At 40.8% G+C, this 22,215-nt stretch overlaps 1 protein-coding gene across 1 annotated transcript in view; it reads left to right on the top strand.

Moving 5' to 3' along the window:
* The window catches only part of CCDC60 (coiled-coil domain containing 60), a 182,410-nt gene that overhangs the window by 107,776 nt on the left and 52,419 nt on the right, over positions 1-22,215 (top strand). Inside the window, exons 4-5 of the mRNA XM_066603197.1 lie at positions 17,671-17,871; positions 18,492-18,605. Of these exons, the coding sequence (XP_066459294.1) occupies positions 17,671-17,871; positions 18,492-18,605 (315 nt within the window). The remainder of the gene's footprint in view (positions 1-17,670; positions 17,872-18,491; positions 18,606-22,215) is intronic.

Raw genomic sequence — 22,215 nt, 5'->3', positions numbered from 1 at the left:
TCGCCCGTGACAACCCTTTCACCTTTCCTAATGTTTATTGGGTATCCCCATGCCGGGGGTGTCCAGAAGAGGCCCAGCGCTGCCCTGACCTTGGCTGCGTGCATCCTTCTGGAAGGGAGCCTGGTAAGTGCCGCCGTGACAAGCCAGTATCTTGCCCTACCAGGTCCTCAGCGCATGCCATGTGTCTGGGGTCACCCTATGGGACGCTGCAATAGTATTTCCATAACCAAGCTAACCTCCTGAGCTTCAGGAATGGGAAAGAGGTAAGTACACTGGAGACGCACCCTGTGGCTGGCATCACCAGGGAATATTTATCAATACTGTTCTAAAGTTAGAGAGGATACCACTAGACCAGACAGTCAGAAGCTGCTCCAAATTTATCAGTGCTGAACGCTGTAGGATAAACTTGGCACATCTTGCTTGATGTGTTAAACATTTTTCTCTACTTCACACCACTTCTTGGCTGGCTTACTTTACACAAGTATACAGCAAAACTGTGGTGTAGGCATTGATAAATAGCATATTACTGACGAATAATGGCACACTTTATGACTCCTTTTAGCTACCCTCTCATTTCAGACTTGACTAAATTTGGCACATATTCTATATTTTTGGTGCCACAATTCTGATGCATTTAGCCACTGGTGTAACTATAGGGGATGCAATGGATGTGGTTGCACCCAGGCCTAGGAGCTTTAGGGGGCCCATAAGTCCTCTCTTCTCCATATAGAGAGCCTAGCACTATGAATAAAGCATAATGGTTGGGTGGCCCTGTTAGAGTTTTTGCATTGGGGCCCAGGAGCTTCAAGTTACGCCTCTGCGTTAAGGGAAGTTTTGGGGCCATAAGATAAACTTTTGCATCTGGGCCCATGAGCCTTTAATTACGCCCCTGCATTTAGTCTAGTAAATCCCCTACCTCCGTTGCTTAAATTAGAGGAACATGTTGTTAGCATTAGAGGAATGGAATAATGCCTCTAGAGCATTACCCATTGGAAGGCAGCATTCCTGTAAGTCAGTGTCAGACCTTTTAACAAGCCTTGTAACAGTGACTGGGACCATAAGCCATAGCCAGAGTCTTCTCTAGAAGATAAATCATGCACAGACAGCTCTTTCGGGAAGCTTGCCCCTCATCAGTGTGCAGTATGTTGCTGGCTTGGCTAGTGAGAGTCTTCTGAAGTGGGTCAATGCTGAGGGGCAACAATCCCTAAACTGCAGTCTGTGCAATTGTTGTTTTGATTCCTAGACTTAACTTGTACCCCATTTACTTAATCTACAACCACTACTTGAAAGACTTCTAGCAGATGAAGTCGGAAAATCAACAATAAATGAATTCAAGCATGCCTGGGATAAGCATAGTTCTATCCTAAGACAGGGCTGACATGAGCATGTCGGATTCCACCTGCTGATATCCACAGCGGAAAATATGCAAGTGACTGCAGGAAATAATTTCGATTGGTCGCTTATGCGTGCATTTTTTTCAGTGCGGATGTACACGTATGGACAGTGTATCGTCCATGTGAAAGACAAATCGCAAGCAGGGAATGACATGAGAAAGTACTATAACACAACCCAGCCGATTGATTCATTCTCAACCTCTCTCTCTCCTTCCTTAGCTGGCATTCCGGCTTTTCTATCTGGTCTTCAGGCAGTTGTGAGTGATTCTGCAGCTCATATGCAACGTCAATTGTGCATGGACTGTGGGTCGCACCCATCCATGCGGAATCCGCAGTAAAATAGAGCATGCTGCGATTTTGTTTTTTCCACTCGCAAAATATGCAATTCGTACCCGCAGCTGTGAGGGAAACTTCAAAACTACATGCCTTACAATGCCTGTGCCTTACTGTGGAACGTTCGCTCTGATGCCGATCGTGGAATCCGCAATTCGTAGTGTGAGTTCAGCCTATACGCTCATGTGAATAACCCCTAAGAGAGAAATGAACAGAATATAATATAAGGGCAGATTAGATGGACCAGGTGGACTTTTTTTTTTCTGTTAATTTTCTATGTTCCTATGAGAAGGTAACCGCATGTGTCCTCACACCGTCCCATTGGATCCCATGCAGCAGCACTCCTTAGTGACCGCATTTAGAATTTTATCATTTAACTGTATGGCTGTGTAAAAGTAAAAGCATTTGTAGACCGCTCTAATTCCAAAAAGATCTATTACGGAATGAATAAGCACAGCATTCCTATTTATTTCCTTTGTAGTAAGGGAAATATGTCTTACATCTATGTGTGCTCAATGCATATATATTACCGCAACCCTCTCTGGAAAAACTCCAGTGCCCTCATTAAAAAATAACTTGACTTAAATTTGTAAAAAAAAAACCCACACTTTTTGCCCAAATTTATACTATAGAAACCTACTGAAATGTTATATGTTGTCTGACAGTACAAAAAACATGATGTGATCGGAGATTTTATGTTTGTTTCTTGTCTGGAACTTGTTTATTTGCTTTATTGGTATGAGAAAGTGAAGGTAAAGACATCATGCTGTTTTTCATTACGGATCCAATTACCAACCAGAAACTTGCATCTTCCTAATGAAAATCAAATACTGCACTTAAATATACTGCATGAAAGTTACAGCACCAAAGGAATCTAGGTTAATGCCACACTTGGCACACCTTCCGCTCTGCTCTCAGATGGAAAAGTCACATATTTCCCTTAATTAGGTACTAATTGATCAATCTTGGCCTGCCACTGTGGATGACAGATCCCGTATTCTTCCCCGCACTATGTAACAATTAGAGGAAACTGAAACCTAGTTTGTAGTTCTAGTCAAACCCAGTTATTTAATATGAATGAAAATTAATTGAAGCCCAGACACATTCAAAGAGAACTCATACATTTTATCCAATAGCGTTTTGGCCTCTTGCCCTTTTATGAATCAGAATTTGAGCTTTTGGGAAACTTAAATGCATCAGATTTGCTTTTTGAATGATAAAAGCAGCTCAGAACGCTTTCTTTTTCTTCCATGTTGGAGTTGTAATTGTAGAACTGGATTTCTAAATTCTAAAGGGCTACCAGTCGGCAGAGTATTTAGTCCTAATGAACTTCTGATATGTGAGTGTATTCAGATCTCAGAGTTATTGTATACCATCAGTAGAAATTCATCCAGAGATCTGACTGATGGCATTTAGTGCAATGAAATAGCTGTTTAACATCATCATGTTCATCAGAATCATGATAAATGTTCAAACTGTCTTGGAAATCCCATATTTCACACTTTAACTGAGGCAAATTGCAGACATCATAGAATATTAGCATGTATAATCTGTTAAAATCAGCAGGGATTCTCCTGCTGTATCATCATCTCCTGTCTTCTAGTTTCCTGTTGGGCAGTTGCTATGCGGCTGTTCCTCAGCTGACCCATTTGAGTAGATCAGCTGACCACGCTGCTGCAGCCCAGGTTTGTTTGGAGAGATGTTCCTAATTGTCAGTTTCTATTTAAATATACCTGGCTTCTTCAATGTGTTGCTGGCTATAATGTAAGCCATGTGTATTAAAATACAGTATCCTTGTATGTTTCTAATATTTTGTTCCTAGTCTAGTTTTACCTTGTCTATTTAATCTTATTTTTATGGTTATTTGTTGTATGCTTATAATTTCTTGCTACTAGTCTAGATTGTTTCTTGTCTATGTAGTCTTGTTCCTGAGGCTATTCTAGTCTAGGCCTTGCTTCTTAGCTTCGTAGTTTTTGTTTTCTAATTCCTGTTTTTACCCATCTGTTTTTTTTTTTTCTGTCTTGTTTTGCTTCATAATTCAGCTGTACTCAATTTGGTTTTCTTGTCTCTGGGTCTTAGGACCTCCTTATTGCTATTGCTTATAAGGGTCAGTTTTCCAGATAGAGTTTTCATTAGGGATATATTTAGGGATACCCATGGACAGTTATGTCTGGTGTTAGGGTCAGCGTCCAGGATAAATTAGGTGAAGACTTAGAGAAAGCTACTCTTAGGGTCTCTTATCATCAGTTTGTTATTATCTGTCAGCTTTTACTTTCTGCACCATTATCAGAAACCGTCATCATCATTCATTTGTGCAATCATCTGATTACCAACTCCATTCTGTTCCTGTCAACTGTTGGTGAGTTCCTATTCTTGCACATTGGTTACAGTCCCTACCAATGTTGATACATGCTTGATATTATTGCTTACTTATCTGTCCAGTTTTACATAATTTTGCACTACTGTAAGTCCTGGGGTTTCTGAGCATTGGGAAATACTATTAGTATACAGGGAAGGTGACTGCTATAAGCGAACACAAGTTCTGCCATGAGTTCATTTACAGACTTCATGTACACACCCAGACTCAGGATCTGTTTTACACACATCCAAAATATGACAACCATGCATATTATCATATAAAATACAACTGTTACATCCATCCTGGATGAGAGGGGCATACATACGCAAAAGAGGCACAACTGTGCGCAACTAACAAAACATAACCCAACACACAACCGTGCAACACATACAGAGAACTAAATATCAGCACCACTATAATCACCGCGGGGTGCAAAACAGTCACAGACAGGAAAACAAAACTAAAGGAAAATCAAGCCCTAAGAACCTGTTACCTAGAAGGGGACACTACCTAATCGACAGGCCGATCGCTCTGATAAAGAGCGGACCTGTCGCAAACCTTGGCCACTAATAAATCTCTACCAGGGAACCCTGACCAAAGTACAAACAGAAATAAGAAACGACAGCAGTGGTACTTGGCTTTAAGCAGCAGTCTATAGGAAAAACCGGGAGCTCCAGAAACGGGCTGTGCTCTTCATCACTCCAGGAAGGATACTAGAAATTGACCCGCACTGCAGTTAGGCCAGAGCTAGACTATAAAGGGCCAGACAACAAGAACCAGGTGAGACCTGTCATCATTCACCTGCCACCACACCCCTCAGCCCCAGGAAAGGCAGAGATATTGCTAAAACCTGGTACGGCCTGAACGCAAGAGGGTGATACCTGCGCAGCTGCAAAAACAGCACTATTTCATGTGCTTCTGGATTATTGTTGTTATCAAAATAATGGTAATGTTGATACAACGCTGACAGACCCCATTTTAAGTCAGTATGTTGTCCACTTGGCTCATCCAAGTGTGTCAGTATGTCGTCCAGATCTGGCACAAGCTCATGTCATGGCTTCCATTATAAATGATACAAATTTTGCAAATTTTAACTTGACATAATTTGTTAAATACACAGTTTCAGCAAACTTCAACCCGACTTTTTCAATTACTTTTGGTGGGTGTTAATTTTAAACTCTGCATTTAACATGTTAAATGTCAAGGTAACATTAGCTGCATCTGTACAGTATGGTATTGTTGTCCAAAACAATAAAAAAGCATTCACAGAACTACAGATGCGGCAAATTTTAACTTGATTGTGATAGCATGGAGCAGAAAGTTATCTCCTGTTAACCAATTTAAAGGTTATTGCTCTCTTATCTTAACACAACAAAAACATTGTAAAGCAATTTAAAGTGTAAATCAACCACCCTGATAGCCCAGCACACCATGATATCACATCGCATTAAGAGTTGCGCTAAAGAAAAATGCATCTGTATGCATGACAAGTCATTCAGAAAACAGCCATCCTAAGTCACTAAGGTATGGCTCACTTCAGTCCGAGTCTTAAATCAACTATTATTCATTGAATGGCTGCTATGGCTGTCTGGCCATTGTAGCTCTCTGAGTTCAATTTATATGGTTGGCATACAGTAGCTCATCACACCTTTTGGTGCCATGACCCGTTCTCGGGTCTTAAAGGTAACATGCCAGGCAATATTACTGACATTGCCCATAATGTCACCACATGCCTTGGTTTCCCTTCAAGGGACCTACCAGCTTGTGACCCTAAAAGTTCCCTGAATGAAGTTGTCGGCAGTGACCCTACTAAGACAGTGAAGTTATGTACTCTCTAACCTCATGACTCCAGTGGTATGACCACCACAGTAGTATATATGTACTCTGTATTTAATGACTCTTCCATAGACTTGTTCTAAGCCTTCCCTAGTAATTCGTATGACCAATTTCTTAGTTCTGTTGCTACACAAAAATACTGGCTCATCAATCAGCTTAGCTTAGGACAGATGCCAGCTGTCCTTTATGGAGACCAGCCACTTGGAAGACTGCTCACTTGCTGCAGGAAAGTACATGATGTAGAACTGAGGTAGAAACAAAGAATTCTGACAGCACGTGCAGGAAATAAAACAACTTATGCGTATGTCTACATGTTTTTAGTAGTAGAACGCCCGGTCCCAAGATGGCAACTGCAATCTATATATATAAATATCCATGCTCAGGAAAATCAGTGGAATTGGGAATAATAATGATAATATAACTGCTTCGGCTATTTCGAATACACAAAAAACTCGGGGCAGACCAACATGGAGGTCCCTTTTCTGTGTTGCCCCCCCCCCCCCCCCCATGCCTATTTCTGTAGACACTGGTGGAGTTCTTCGGAAGCCTCTGCAGGGTTTATCTTTCCTTCTTAGTGCATCTAATTAAAATATTTCCAAGTAAAGAACATTGAGCTTTGCTATACAGGCAGTTACGTAAATTTATCCCAGCACCACAGTGTTATGAAAGCTAGACAGAAGAAAATTTTTGTTGCCCATAGCAACCAATCATAGTGCAGCTTTCATTTTATCTCAGCAATATAAGAAATGAAAGTTGTGCTGTGATTGGTTGCTATGGGCAACAACGACAGATTTTCTTTTAAGGCCTATTCATTTTCACGTTATTGGATTACTCCCTGTGTAATCCATGACATCATGATGTGAATCATGTGACTTGCTAGAGTGCAGAGTGCTCCTGATCCAGCTGATGCAATCATGAACAGCCTATAGAAGGAGGATCTCCTTCAACCCCCTCCATTCAAGCCTGCTCAGTACAGACCACCAGATTACTCCTTAAATAATAATTATCACACTAAGGCTTTGTACTCACTTGGCAAGTACATCCCTGCAGTTTCTGCATCCATTTCTGTGCTGCACAACTGCCTGTCCAGGATCAGTTGCATAAGAGTTTTTAAATTGGGCACCACCATCTTGATGCTTTGCTTTCAACCCTGCCTTTTGATGGAGCACAGCTAACACAATCAGAGTATGCTCCGTTGGGTGTGCTCCAGTAATAATGAACAACCAGGGAATGTGCTCAAGTGACGCTCCTGGCATTGATGAACAGTCAGAGCATGTGTTCTACACTCTGAGATTGCTCAAATGTAAAAATGAATATACCTCTTGTCAGACCTTGTGGTGCTGGGCTACTTTCTGAGGCCCACCCTGAAGATGCTATGGTGATGATGAGCGAGTGGGGGGCATAGCATGTAGTTACGTAGTGCATACACATGAGGGCAGAGTTGTTTTGATAGCTAACTACACCACATCAAGCTAAGATAGTAGTTAATGACGAATACTCATTCTTGATAAAGGGAGAAAACCTTTGTACTGTAGATAGAAAAGATAAAAAATGAGAGCCCTTAGTAGTTAATATGTTTTTATAAACTCCAAAATACATAACACAACGTTCTCTTCATCTGGTTCGTAAGTAGTATTTACCCCGCTGTAGCTTGAAGGTTCTCAGGTGCTCCGGCTGACCGCCAGTCAAATGGCTTAAATACTAACAACAAAGGAGAAAAGCCGACTCCTTATAAACACTTCTTTTATTCTTCTTTTATTTCAGAAAATCCATAAAATTACAAATCGTGGGTACTGTGTAACACCATGGATTTTTTGGAATAAAAGAAGTGTTTTTAAGTAGCCGGAATTTCTCCTTTGTTGTTGATACCTTTTACAGGCTAGCTGGGAAGATGATGACAAATAACAAGCATTTGAGACATACTTAGTTCTCTTCATCAGACACTTATAAACCATTTCATGCCAGTCTCTTCTTTAAAAAAGTCACACATTTTTGCACAAGCTTGTATTTGCGTTGCCCTGTCACTTTTCCAAAAAGTGGGTGGCTTGTCAAAAGGGGGCGTGGACATCCAAACTCACAGATTTATGTCTAATTTATGCCAGAAACTAGCATAAATTTTATCAGAAATGTATATCGGGTTGGACCTGGCATACATTTCTGAGAAGGCGCACGGAGTGCAGGGTACGCGCTTAAGACATGAATAGGTGTGTGCTTATACTAAGTCTAGTGTCAGAAATGCCAGGTTTAGTAAATATCCCCTATAGTTTAACACAAAATCTGGAGAGTCGTATATTTCTAGATAAAATGACATAGAAATAGTGCGATGAGTAAGACAAATAAGGGAGATGGAACAATCCCTCTGCTGCGCCACCTATTGGAAGGCAGGATTCCTGCAAGTCAATGTTAGACTCTTTATACAAGCCCTGTAACAATGACTGGGAATTGAAAGCCAATGTAGAATCCATAACAGACAGCTGTTTCGGGGTGTTCACGCCTCATCAGTGTGTAGTAGGTTTCTAAGGTGAATACGACAGTGATGTGACGCAGAACCATCAACATATTGACGTGTCTGATTTCCCACACTACTCTCTCTCTCATCCTTCGCTGAAGGACGTTGCAGACTGTAGCCGGCAGTAAATTCATGTTACTTTGTAGAACATTTGATTTTAAATCTAACAACGTAATGGAACCCTACTTATTCTGTTCTTTCTCCCTTTAAGTAAAAGTACCTGACTCGCTTCGGCTTTTAATGTTGTCATATCAGTTGCCAAGGAAACTAAAAAATCATTGCCATTTTGCTGTGAGGCAAAAATCAATGTAATAGCTGCACTCCAAACATTTCTCACAATTATTTCCCCCCTATTTTATTCTGAAAGGACAGTGTTCTTTTACCAGGAACAATGACTCACATTAATTAGACGGCGTTTATAGCGAGATATACTTACTGTATGAGTCATATGGGGTATTTTTATGTTGGATTATGAGCGGCAACTACTGTTTGTGCATGGGGTGAGGAAGAAAGTAACATTTAAGCTACTCTTTAATTTACTCTTATTATCAGCATGCTGAGGAACCCCCTATAATAAAAATGCAGCTGTAAATTACAGCTTTTAGTTCATATCATTTTCAGCATAGTTTTATTTATATATTGCAGTAGTTTTTTTGTTTTTTACATAATTAACTATTTGTTAAAGCAGGGGCCTCAACGCCATTCTGTGCCGCCTCCAACTTTCAAGGCACAGACATGCAGATGGTTCAGAAAGTGTTTTATTAGACAGTCATGTCCTTGAGATGCAAGGAATGGAGCCGTCATTAGATGGTAGCTCTGCCCTGTAGTAATCCGCAAGATCAGTGCAGTACTTGTGAGATATTTGTTAGCGCCCTCTAGTGCCTCCTCACATCTATCTTCCAGGTGAGAGAAAAGAGGAGTTACATGCTGCACAGGCAGGGGCATTGCTAGGATCTTAAACAATAGGGGCACAAGCCTCAAGGCATATGTCCGCTCGCCTTCTAAAAAATATATAATTATTATATAATGACTGTACAGTAATTAAATATTATGTACATGAACAAGAGGCACTATACATATACAAAGACCAATATTACCACTATACAAAGCCCAAAGTGACTAAAATTACCATATTGTTACTGAATAGCAACCGAAGACCAAAATTACCAATAATACCACTATGCAAGTGCCAAATAAAACCATCATGCCATGACCACTACATAGTGGCTGATTACTTCCACACTGTTGTTGTACAAAAACCACTGTACAATGACTAATATTCCCACCATACAGTGACAATGTGGTGGGAGATACCAGTTCTATACAAGTGATTACAGTACAGTGAAATCTAGTGACTCACAGGTGACATCCATTCTAATTGGTGTTATTGACTGGTGTAAAGAGGCGTATTGGTGGACACTAAAGCTAGTTTCACATGGGCGAGGTTGATATCAGGCTGTGATTCACGGCCCGATATTGCACTTTCCACCATGTGAAAGCCCTGTGGATGCGAGGCATTTTCATGTGAAAACAGCCTTGCATCTCTACTTGGAATCCCTTCATTCCCCTGGGGGTGAAGGGATTCCCCCACCATCAATGAAGGGATTCCCCCACTGGCAATAAGGGAATTCCCCCACCAGCGATGAAGGGATTCCCTGCCGTGGCTGTCACAGCCGAGGCAGAGGATCGCAGAGTTCTCCCATTGCTTTCAATGGGGCTGACGCTGCTGCTAGCCCCATTGGAAAAACGGGCGATATCACAAAAAGATAGAACATGCTGCAATTTCTTTCTATGCAACATCGCGTGAGTGAAAAGATCACAAATGAGAATGAGGTTTCATAATTATGTGTTTTCACTCACACTCACATTGCGTGAAAATCATGTAATTTTCTCGCCCGTGTGAAGCCAGGCTAAAGTGTTAAGGTAAGAAATATTCAGTGACATTTATTAACCCTTTACAATGCAATTTTGGATTCCTAGAGGGTTTTCTCTTTCTGCCATTATACAATGGCGCCATCTGCTGGCTAGAGCCAGTACTGCAGTATGGGACATGCTGGAGAGGCCCCCAACAACAGAGTGGCCAGTAATCTACAGTAAGAATACCCTGCCGGACATCTTCCGACATCGGAGCTGTACAGCCTTCAATCAGAATGTCTAAAGATGTCAGACAGTGGATTGGAAAGGGTTAAGGACATTTTCACACAAGTGTGTTATACATGATCCCCATGATGCATGGATTGGACACTCCTCTGTGTTATAGATGCACAAAGGTGCCCATAACACGCTCTTGTGAAACTGGCCTATGTCAGTATGAGGCAGCCCGGCAGTGAGTATGTATTAGTAATTGACACTGTCACAAACCGTGTCACTGACATACTGCTGCGCTTATTGCTCCCTGTAAGCCTTGGCAGATGTGGGGCAATATTTCATCAAAGGTGGGCGATCTGAAAACCGAACATATAATGTACAATATTTTACATTATTTGCCACTGTTCTTCCTCCTAAGGGCTCAGTCAGACGGGCGTTTTTTGCTGCGCATATTACTTGCGTTTGCGACCCACATCTATTAAAACCAATGCATTTCAATGGCAGCGGTAACATGCCCGATTTTTACCTGCACACAAAAATGCACAGCGGTAAATATTGGGGAGGGCAGCGGATTTTAAAACGCATATAACTGCGGCATTCCGCATTTTTTGGGATGTGAAACCCCTGGATGCTGTTACATCCAGGGGTTCCACCTTGTGGTCAAAGGCGCCGGCGGCAGCAGCAGTGGACCCATTGACATACAGAGAAGATCGCGATCCTCTGCCACAGCCCTATGTTTCAATCTAGTTTTCCATTCAGGTTCAATGCCAGTTAGCGGTATAATTGTATTTAGTCATATGATGTACTGAATAATACAATATACACACGACCCAACCAAAGAAAAGGCAAGGATGTTCCCGCAGTAATTAATTATGGCGCTACTTTCACTTTGGAATCAAAGCGCTGGAATCTTCTTATGTGCAGCTCCTCCGTGTATACCATGAATGTAATAAATCTCTTCTATATGTCACACCCTTGTTTATACAGTATGTATGTAATACACACGTGTTCCTTCTTTTGGCCCAAATCTGCGCCTTACAAGCACCGGTTTCTGCTGCAGATTATCACATGCCGTTTCTACACATCCATACACGGATTTAGCCCGATTCAATAGGACAAACTCGCAGGCAGATTTCTAGATACAAACTGCGCAGAATCCACTTCAATAAATGATATAATCTTTTTTTTTTCCGTGCACAAATTTTAAATATGTGATTGGAAAATAAATATGGCGCATAGACTACAGTGTGCATTCCCTTTGAATTAAAGGGGACATTATTGGACGTGTTTTATGATGCGGAATCCGTGTCTGCATGACAGCCCCCATGTGAACATAGCTTTAATTTGATGTATGCTAATAAACAATTTAAAAAAAAAAATTTATTATATATATATATATATATATATATATATATATATGACTGTAAAAAAAAACTCTAACTCCAAATCTTTCAAAACCATGGGGTAACAAGTGGAAAGACTACCACATCTCTTGTCCTGGGAGCATTAGCATCCAATAAACGCTTCTGCACCTGGTAGTTTAATGTTTTATAATATTTAGTGAAAAATGGAAGAAATGACCAACAACATTTTTGTAGAACCCCTTGTATTTCTTCAAGGGGCTTTATTGCTACTTTATTAATAAAGCGCTATGATTATGCACTGAGCTGTGGATTGTAAAGCATTTATGGATTACACATTGAGAACAGGTGCATACACAGACAACTCATATCAACAAGCCATCAGTTTTACTATAAAGCAGAGATTAGAATTAAAGTATTAACGTCTTGTCTTTTCATGGAAAATAGAAAGTAAATGTAGTAACGGTTCAAAGCATTAATTACTGAGAAAAATCCGAGGATGATAACAGAACAGTTAGGCCGCTTCACACAGGCGACAAAATCGAGCCATTTTTTGCAATGCGACATTGCTATAAATCGCATGTATGTGAAGCCCGTGCTTTCCAATGGGTTCCTTCACATGAGCAATGTTTTGTAGGCTGCTACATTGCAAGAATACAAAATTGCGGCATGCCCTAAGCAGCCGTGATTTGCGATGTTTTCCAGCCCATGTTTCCCTATGGAGTCTTCCTGTGTGTTGCATCGCATCACACGAAAATGCAGTTTTCGTGTGGTGCGATACAACTTTAATAGTAGGAAATCCTACTGTAAAAGACCTAAAATAAATCCTAACTGCAGAAAAAAAATTAATAATACATCACCTATCAGGCGCTGTCAGCTCCGGCACGTGTCTCCTCTGCAGCTCTGACACACTTTTCTGTAGTCTTCAGGCAGCCCTTCCTTTTTTGTTTTGTTTTTTAACACTAAAATACTTGTTTTTCAGGGAAGAACTTATATGCAAAGCCCTTCCATGAAAAACAATGCAGGGGTGCCGGCAGACCATTGTTTTCAATGGAGCCTTCGGCAGCAGCCGTGGCTCCATTGAAGACAATGGAGAGGGTGAAATTTTCTCGAGCACCGCAGTGGTGCTCGCTTGAGTAACGAGTACTTTCGAGTATGCTAATGGTCGAACGAGCATGCTCGCTCATCTCTATTTATACTGCTTCCAAAAAAAGTAGTATAAAGCCCGCCAAGCCTGGAAAGCAGTATCCCATTCTGAAGGCTCTCAGAACAGCTCTTACCACAACAGCACAAGGGAATGTCGCCTGAGGGATAGCAGGGTGTTCCAGGGGGTTGGGCAGCTTTCTGGTGGTGTTCTCTGCTTGCATTCGGTTTTCCGTGCGGAAAATGTGCAGAAAACCACACGCATATGTGACCATACGCAATTAATTTCCGCAATCATTCTCATGCAGAATCTGACCTGCTCGTGTGAGCCCAGCCTTAGTAGTTTTCATGTCTAGGATCTAGAGTGGTCAGTTCATTGTTCTTAAAAGAGCCTGAAAAGTATATCTTGACTTCTACAACAGAGTGTGGCCTGTACCTTCCCACAGAGAGTATTTCATTATGTATTAACCCCTAACGACCACCGATACACCTTTTGACAGCCTGTATCGGCGGCCTATGTATGAAGAGAGATCGCGGGGCGACCTCTCTTCATACAGTGTGGGCGTCAGTTGTTTATTACAGCAGACACCTGCGGGCAATAGCTGCAATCGGCTGCGCAGCCAATTGCGGCTATTAACCCTTTAAATGCCCTGAACAGCCCCCCAGCAATGAGATCACAGGGAGATATGATGTGCTTTCTGAAAGGCCTCAGGGCTGCCTCAGCAAACTGCCTATCAATCCGACCCCGTGGGGTGGCTTGATAGACTGCCTGTCAGATTGCAGTATTATGTAATGCTCGGGCATTACATCATACTGCAGGAGTGATCAAAGCATCACTAGTTGTGGTCCCCTGGGGGTAGCTAAAAAATAAATAAAAATAAGATCAATAAAGTTTTATTCATTGTAAAAAAAAAAAGTTTAAATCACCCTCGTTTTGCCATATCTATAATAAAAAAAAAAAAATCGAAACCATAAAACAAAAATACATATTTGGTATCGCCGCGTCTGTAAAAGTCTGATCTATCAAAGTAGCACACTATTTACCCTGCACAGTCAATATCGTCCGAAAAAAAAAAAAGAAAGAATGCCAGAAATCCACTTTTTCAGTTACCCTGTCTCCCAGAAAAAATGCAATAAAAAGCAATCAAAAAGTCGTATGCATTCCGAAATCGTACCAACATAAACTACAGGACATCCCACAAAAAATGAACTCGCGCACAACGACATCATTGAAAAAATTAAAAAGTTATTGCCGCAGAAGATGCAGCAGAAAATAATTTAAAAAAAATTAAATGTCCTTGAAAAAAAAATAAGAGTAGTACAGCAAAAAAAAAAAAAACTATACAAGTTTGGTATCGTAGTAATCGTACTGACCCATAGAATACAATTATGTCATTTTTGTTGCAGTTTGTGCGCCATGGAAGCAAGACGCACTGAAAGATAGGGGAATGTCCACACTCCACATAGAATTTTCTACGTTTTTCAGTACATTATTTGGTACATGAAATGGCAACATTGAAAAATACAACTCGTCCTGCAAAAAACAAGCCCTCATACAGCGACGACGATGGATAAATAAAGGAGTTGTGATTTTTTAAAGGGTGGAGGGAAAAACGAAAATGAAAAAAAGAGGCCGCGTCATTAAGGGGTTAAAATTCCATTTCTGATGCTTGTTGACATGATTCAAAGAGTTTTTTTATTGCTTCTGTGGTATACACCGTCATTGATGCTGCCGCCTATGTAATCTCTCCATTTGCACGCTACCTCTCTTGACATTGATGCAGTGTATATGTGATCTCTTCCCCTCCCCTACAGATTTAGCTGTTGGATCTTTCTTCTCTCTACACTGATGCTCCCTTTGTATGACCTCTCTGCCTCCTCTTTGCAGACTTTGAGTGCTCTTAGCCCTCTCTAATAATGCCTGGTCTGCAGTGGTGACCCTCTTTCCCTCACTACTGGTATCTATAAAGGTATTTGCACATTTTGGAATACAACACATATTTTTCCATGCACTTTTCGTCTCTTTTTGTGGCACAAATACACATCTCAGCTATAGGTATTTTTGATGTGGATTTTGCCCATTCACAGGACTCCACATGTGGATCCACAGCAAGATACACAGCAGAAATTTGCGACTGAGTCAATGATTTCTGCCACAGATTGAACGTTCACCAGACAGTCATTCTTTCAATGGTTGTTGAGTTATCTAATTTGTATGGCCATCTTAAAGTGACACTCCAGCAAAAACACCTCTTTCCATCCCTGCCATCCTCTCCTGATTCCCTGTCACAGTCTGGAGGTCTCATCTGTATTTTGTAGTTATTTGTATGCACTACAGCCTCCTTTCTGATGCTTATCAGGCACCTTCTTGAGGTTTCTTTCACATCCATCTCATGAAGCATCAGCATAGCATTACATGACCATCTACAGCATATACAACCTCTGCAACACTGCCATTACTATTTGTATTCTATTTTCACCTAAATAAACTGCAGATCATAATTATACAGTCAGGAGGATAAGTTGTGATCTCCTTCATTATAACTGAGTGACAGGAATCTTGAATCGTCAGCAGTAACCATGAAAGCGGTATCTGTGTGAGCCTTTATGCAATTTCTGTGGTAGAGCCCATCACAGGGACAAGATTATTATCAATAACTGTGATAGGAGATATCACATGAGGAGAAAGGAGGCCAGGAGTTTCAGATAGAAAGGAACAACTAACCAAGGTAGCACTAGCTGCCTTGGATATACTGGGGGGCTAGATACATAATGAATGACGAAAAGTATAGTCAGAATTCTAAAAAACTTTAGAAGCCTCATACTGTATCAAAAAGATCTATCAGTGGACATTGTAGAAAAGTATCTAAGTTAGCTTTCATGTTTTACTTTTTGTTTATGGGTTCACGATTAGACCGTAAAAGAAAAGATCTACAGATGTGGTTGGACTATGGAGTATTATCACATGGAGAATGTCACACAACAGCATGTTTTTCCTCGGTGCACTAGATGTTTTCATCAGTTCCAGACTCAAAATTGTGCTTGAAGACAAGACTGTTTCTAAAGTCATTTGTATGCAAATGTTTACCATGTCACTTTTTATCCACAACCGTAAGAGATATATACACAGAAATGCAAACAAAATAAATTTTGCCCCCAGGCAATGAAAGTAATTTGAATTTTGAGATACTACCATGAGGAGATAAGCAACCTGGTGAAAGAAAAAACTGATGAGATATTATTTTAGGGTGAGGAATTAGCCGTAAGATAGGGCATTAAAAAATGAAAATGGTGAAAGTCTAATGGATTGACTGCATATTTTATATTGTCACAGTTAAAAGGGGGAAGACAGCATGATAAATACATGCGAATGAGCTTAAGCTTTAAGCAGCTTCTGTATTAATGTACTATCTGTTCAATAGAAATACTTCCACAGTCCATTTTATTCTTCTTTTAATTTGCATTCATTTAAATATACATTACAACAAAATGGATACAAGCTACATGAATAGTCCTATTATGTTGAGGCTACTGATAGGTCAGATTATTAAAGGGGTCGTGCAGGATTTAAAATAAGGATTTTTTTCTCCATTTTTTTTCTCCGAAACTGCTGCACTTGTGCCGATGGCCATTGTTTGGTATTGCAGCTCAGTTGCATTGGGATAAACTGCAATACCAGTCGTAGGGCACACCCTTTTCTCTAACCCCGAACAACTCTTTAACGACTCCATGGTCATTTATAGTATTTAGGTTGAATAAGAGCGATGATCTTCAGTATGACTGAACCAATAAGACTACAAAGAAATAGACAGGATGACTTCAGAATGAATACAGAGTTATTGTACTTATGCATTACTTATGTACTGTAATACTTTCATAAAGTCAGGTGACTGAGAATAGCATAAAGTAGTCATAGACACACTTTTTTTTTAGAGGCGTATTACTTATGGGGAAAGGTGTAGTAGTTGCGGAGCACCTGGGGAGAGATAAATCCCAAGTATTCATGACGCGCCACTTGACCCACACCTGCTGTAATTAACACTTTTGTCATTTTGCAGTCTAATAGCTAGAAACATGTCAATCACAGTGGGTGCGTGGGCACCTCATGAGGGCATGAGACTAGAGATGAGCGAGCATACTCGCAAACTACTCGAGCGAGTAGTGCCTTATTCGAGTACCTGCCCACTCGTCTCTATCTAAAGATTCGGCTGCCGGCGCGGGTGAGCGGTGAGTTGCGGGGGTGAGATCTCCCTTCCCTCCTGGCTCTCCCCCGCTGCTCCCCGCCCCCTCCCCCCCCCCCCCCCCCCCCCCCCCGCCGGCAGCCAAATCTTTAAAGACGAGCGGGCAGGTACTCGAATAAAGCACTACCCGCTCGAGCAGTTTGCCTTAGCGAGTATGCTCGCTCATCTCTACATGAGACTTATCTCTACACGAGCACAGTGGCTTCTATATGTAAGTGCTCTGCAGCCACTTACACCTGGTGCCACAAGTGACAGACTGCTAGAAAGGGTGTGCCTATCACTACTCACTGAGGGCAGCATAAAGTTCCTGGTAGGTTCCCCCTTAGTATACTTAATTTTTATAGAGATTTTGATATTTCCTTTTGTGTAGACAACAAGACTCATATGCTTGTGGTTTGATTGGCAGGAAACTGATCAGCAGTGTAAAACAAGGCCGAGATTACTTCCACATTCTCCATCAGGAGGAAGAAAGGAAGACATTAGAAGCCCAAGAGAAGCAACGTCTGCTGCAGGAAAAGTACAGGACTGAACCGCAGCCTTTCAAGGACTCCATTGACAATAACTCAGGGGGCAACGAAGAAATGAGTAAATCAGATAATAAGACAAGGTGAACTCTTTACCTATTTTTTGGCTTCATGTCCATATCAAATTTAGAGACATGCAACGTCGGCCATGATGGCTAAGACGTTTTATTTTGCAAATGAGCCAGTGAGCCATAAATTACTAGCAAAAAAAGGCTTTATATATTAGGTCTCCAGAGTGTTCTTTATGGGCCGGATGTGAATTTCAGCTGAATCTCTGCACCTCTCCAAGTTCACTTGCTACTAATGCTCCTAATTTAGCAGGTTGTGTTATGCCGCTTTTATCACCTTTATGCACTGGGCTGTGTAAACAGATGGGGAAACAAGCTGTTAGGAAGTTTGCCATGCTGATGCTGGAGGGAAATGCTTATCCTATAAATGCATTATGTCTTTTTCCTATTTCTGATATCTTTATGTTACAGGTTCATCTTAAAGGTATTTTTAAATTGATCTTTTGGCTTTCAAGACTTGCTTTAAAATATGGCAGCAAAATATCATTTTGAAACCTTTAGGCACCCGATGGAATGAAGATGCGTCATGTCATAATACATCTTTGTGCAGTGGGGTCTCTGTTGAGCGTAGTTGGTGGGTTACTGGTGAATTCTACATATTATTCTAACTTGGATGAATGCATTTCTCTCTTCAGGTTCTTTCTCACAGAGATTGGAGAACAGCAGAAAAAAGAGAAGAAAGCAATGAGCCGGCCATTCACGCCTCTACACAACAGTCTGTTTTCCAAACAAGTCCTTGATGTAGATCCGTACGTTAAATTTATACAATGGTTTTATGCATGTTTTTTACTTTTAAGCCTAAAGAGATTTATGTTTAAGTAGACAAGATTCTTCCAGGATGCACTTTAGGCAAATCCGTATACGCCTGCAGAAATCCCTTGGTGGTATACAGCAATGTAAAGGTTTTCTTTGGTAGAATTATCCCATTTTAGTGTTTGATGTTGCAGCTTACATTACTTTGACCAACCATGTCATGGTAGTTTGCTGCAATGAATGGTATGAAGGCCGCAGAAACACTAAGTGTAAAATCCCTAAAGTATCTGGTCCTTTAGGACCAAAACACCCTGGGGTTAAGCACATCTTGGGCCATCCATGCACATAAAATCTATGACAGGCCTCAGAAATGAAGGAACACCTTGGGAATTTTTGGGCCCTTCTTTTATTGGGACATTTTACAAGCATCACTTTAGGTTTCCAGAAGCTTTGAGGTGCCAAGACATAGGAAAATCCCCTAAAAAGACCCAATTTTGGAAATTACACCCATCAAGGAATTCACACAGGGTTGTAGTGAGTGTTTTAACCTCACAGTTGTTTTAGAATTGGGCTTTGAAAATGAGTAATTACAATTTTTTTCAAAAGCACAAAGGTTTGGCCCCACATTTTTCAATTTTAGGAGGAGCAATAGGAGAAAAATCACCCCAAACTTTGTTACCAAACTTCTCTCTAGTATGGAAATGCCCCATATGTGGATGTAAAGCACATATTTTGCTGGAATAGTTATTGAATGCAATACAATTACAAGTTCTTGTAGAATCCAAAAGTATGAACAATCCCAAAAATAACTATTTTAGTAACTAAGTAGCAATCGTTTTGACCACAAAAGTGTTTGGTGGTAATTGTAAACATTGGGCCATGAAAATGAATAATTTCAAGTTTTCCAATAGTACATAAGTTTAGCTCCAAATTTTTTAAAAAGGCAATAGGAGAAGAAGCACTACACAATTTGCTACCTAATAGCTTGGGTGTACAGAAATGCTTCAGATGTGGATGTAAAAAGTTGTTTGGGGACATGGGAGAGCTGAGAGCAGATTGCTGTAATCATTTTGAACGTCATATTGCATTTGCAAAGCCCCTAAAATTCACAGAACAGTGGAGCACCCCAAAAGTACCTCCTATTTTGTATGCTAAACCCCTCAAAAAATTCATCAAGTTGAGTAGTGAGTGTTTTGACCCCACAGGTGTTTGATGCTAGTTTTTCAAATTTGGCTATGAAATTGAAAAATTACTATTTGGTTAAGCCCCAATTGTTTTTATTTTCACACCAGGCATATGAGAAAAAGTACCACAAATGTGCTACCCAGTTTCTATATCACATTAGCAAAGCCATCTGAGCTACCAATACAGTAGGCATCCTCCAAAAGTGACTCCATTTTGAACAGTATACCCCTCAAGGAATGCAACAGGGGATGTAGTGAGGGTTTTGATCCCACAAGTGTTTGGAGGATTTTGTTAACATTGAGCCATGAAAATCCCAAACTGCGATTTCTCTAGGTTGAGCTCCAAATGTTTTATTTTCATGAGGGGGAGTACACAACAGGACCGACAAAGCCCAAGGTCCACTGTACACACTGATATGCTGCACAGTTTTGTATGAGCAGACATCATTTTCCATTCCCTCGTTTCTTTGAGAGCAACACACAATGGATGTAAAAATGCATCTTAATTTTTGAACATGGGCTATTTGCATCGTTCTTCCAGCGACTGTGTTTTCTTCGTACAGCTCTGAAATGGACTATGATAATTTCTTTCATTTATCTGCCTTCACCATCTCATTCTACAACATGAATCTAGAAAATGGCAGATTTTGTTTAAAAGTGCTAAAAAGTGGACTTTGATAGTTCTTTCCCCTTCATTTTGAGTAGATCTTTAAATGTGTAAGGCACCATGTGAGTTTAGCCCCTTTAATCAGGCCAATTTGTTACAATAGTAGACATTTTTTGTAAGAAGATATTCTTCGTCAATAATAATCACATAAAACTCTTTGGAAAACAAATATTGCTTTAGAGCAACGTACCTCTACATCCTCCGGCTGGCATGTCAGCTTGTAAAATATTTATTGCAGCCACTCGGAATCAGTTTTCACCATTGTGTCAACAGAGAATTGCTCATATTTTATTTCCTTCCAAAGTAAAGTAAAGTGAGCTTAAATAAACCTTCTGAAAGGAAGTAAGCAATGTTTGATTAAGACATACCTGTTTTCCTTCGTCTTCAGTCTTTCATTTTATTGTAACCGTAACCACAGGTTTTATGCAATCATACTCCTTATCTATTCTTTGTGGGCAAGAATAGATTTCCACTTTGTGGAGTCTTCCATTAAAGTAACCACAGTGCCAGCCAGAGAGCCCCCCCATAGATTGCTTAACCTATCATGCCCCCACATGCTTTTCTGTTCCACTAAGGGGGAATTTCAAATAAGTAATCAAGCTGCTCCAGTAGAACATATTCTTCTTCACTGTTGCATGGGACTTCACAGTACTTCTAAGATTGTATCGTTCGGAACGGAAGCAAAGTGTCCCCCAACAATGGGAATGCCATATTTCCCATGGAATGTGAGAAGCATCACAGAGGAGAGAAGGATTGACCCCCTCCCTTTCTTGTATGCTACTATTGGAAAGACACACCCTAATACTAAAAGAGTATGTTCACCAAATTGCTCCCTGACACAGGTCTGGTGTCTGGATATAGCGACAGGGGGTGACAAGGCTTATGTGTGGGTGCTGGGTACAAAAGGAGGTATCAACAAGCCACTCTGTCTTAGCTAGGGTGTTTATATACAGGAATATGGCAGCAAACTGTGTTTTTGCCCCATGTGAAGGAAAGCTTTTCTACAATCATGGTCAAAAGTTTTGAGCGTGATACAAGTTTTGGTTTCCACAAAGTCTGTTGCTTCAGTATTTTTAGATCTTTTAGTCAGATGTTTCTATGGTATACTGAAGTACAAATATAGGCACTTGGGTTTTTAAACTTTTATTGAAATTTACCCTTTTTTGTTTCAAGACTTCTGTATTTCGCACTGGCATACTGCCGGATATCAGTTTCTGGGCCAAATCTTAACTGATGGCAAACCATTCCTGCCAAATCAGTGCTTGGTGTTTATCACAATTTTCAGTGTTTGTTTGGCTGCCTGCTTTTTAAGGTTTGACCGCAGGTTATCAATGGAATTGAGATCTGGGGAGTTACCGGGCCATGGAACCAAAATGTCAATGTTTTGCCCACCGAGCAACTTAGTTATCATTTTATGAAAATATTGTTCAGGAATTGGACTGCAATGGACCGGGATACAAATCAAAGATGGCAGAGGTTGCCAGACATTGTGGGGGAAAAAAATCACAAGCCCAAAGTGACTGCCTTCCCCTTCCTCCCCATCTCCCTGCATGGTCTCCAAGCAACCAGAGAGGTATCCGCCTACAAATCTGTAATGGAATTGCGGATCACTCGCTTCCATTAAGATCAATGTAGCCCATCCATGCGGAATTAGCAGTAAAACTGCGGACGCTCCATGCTTTCCTATGGGCAGCTTGAACTGCGGATCTGCCCGTGGATACGCCGATCGCGGTTTCCACAAATCAGATCTGCCCG

This window comes from Eleutherodactylus coqui, chromosome 5, assembly GCF_035609145.1.
Source record: "Eleutherodactylus coqui strain aEleCoq1 chromosome 5, aEleCoq1.hap1, whole genome shotgun sequence".
Classification (NCBI taxonomy): Eukaryota; Metazoa; Chordata; class Amphibia; order Anura; family Eleutherodactylidae; genus Eleutherodactylus; species Eleutherodactylus coqui.
This window is presented reverse-complemented; position numbering and strand designations above follow the sequence as displayed.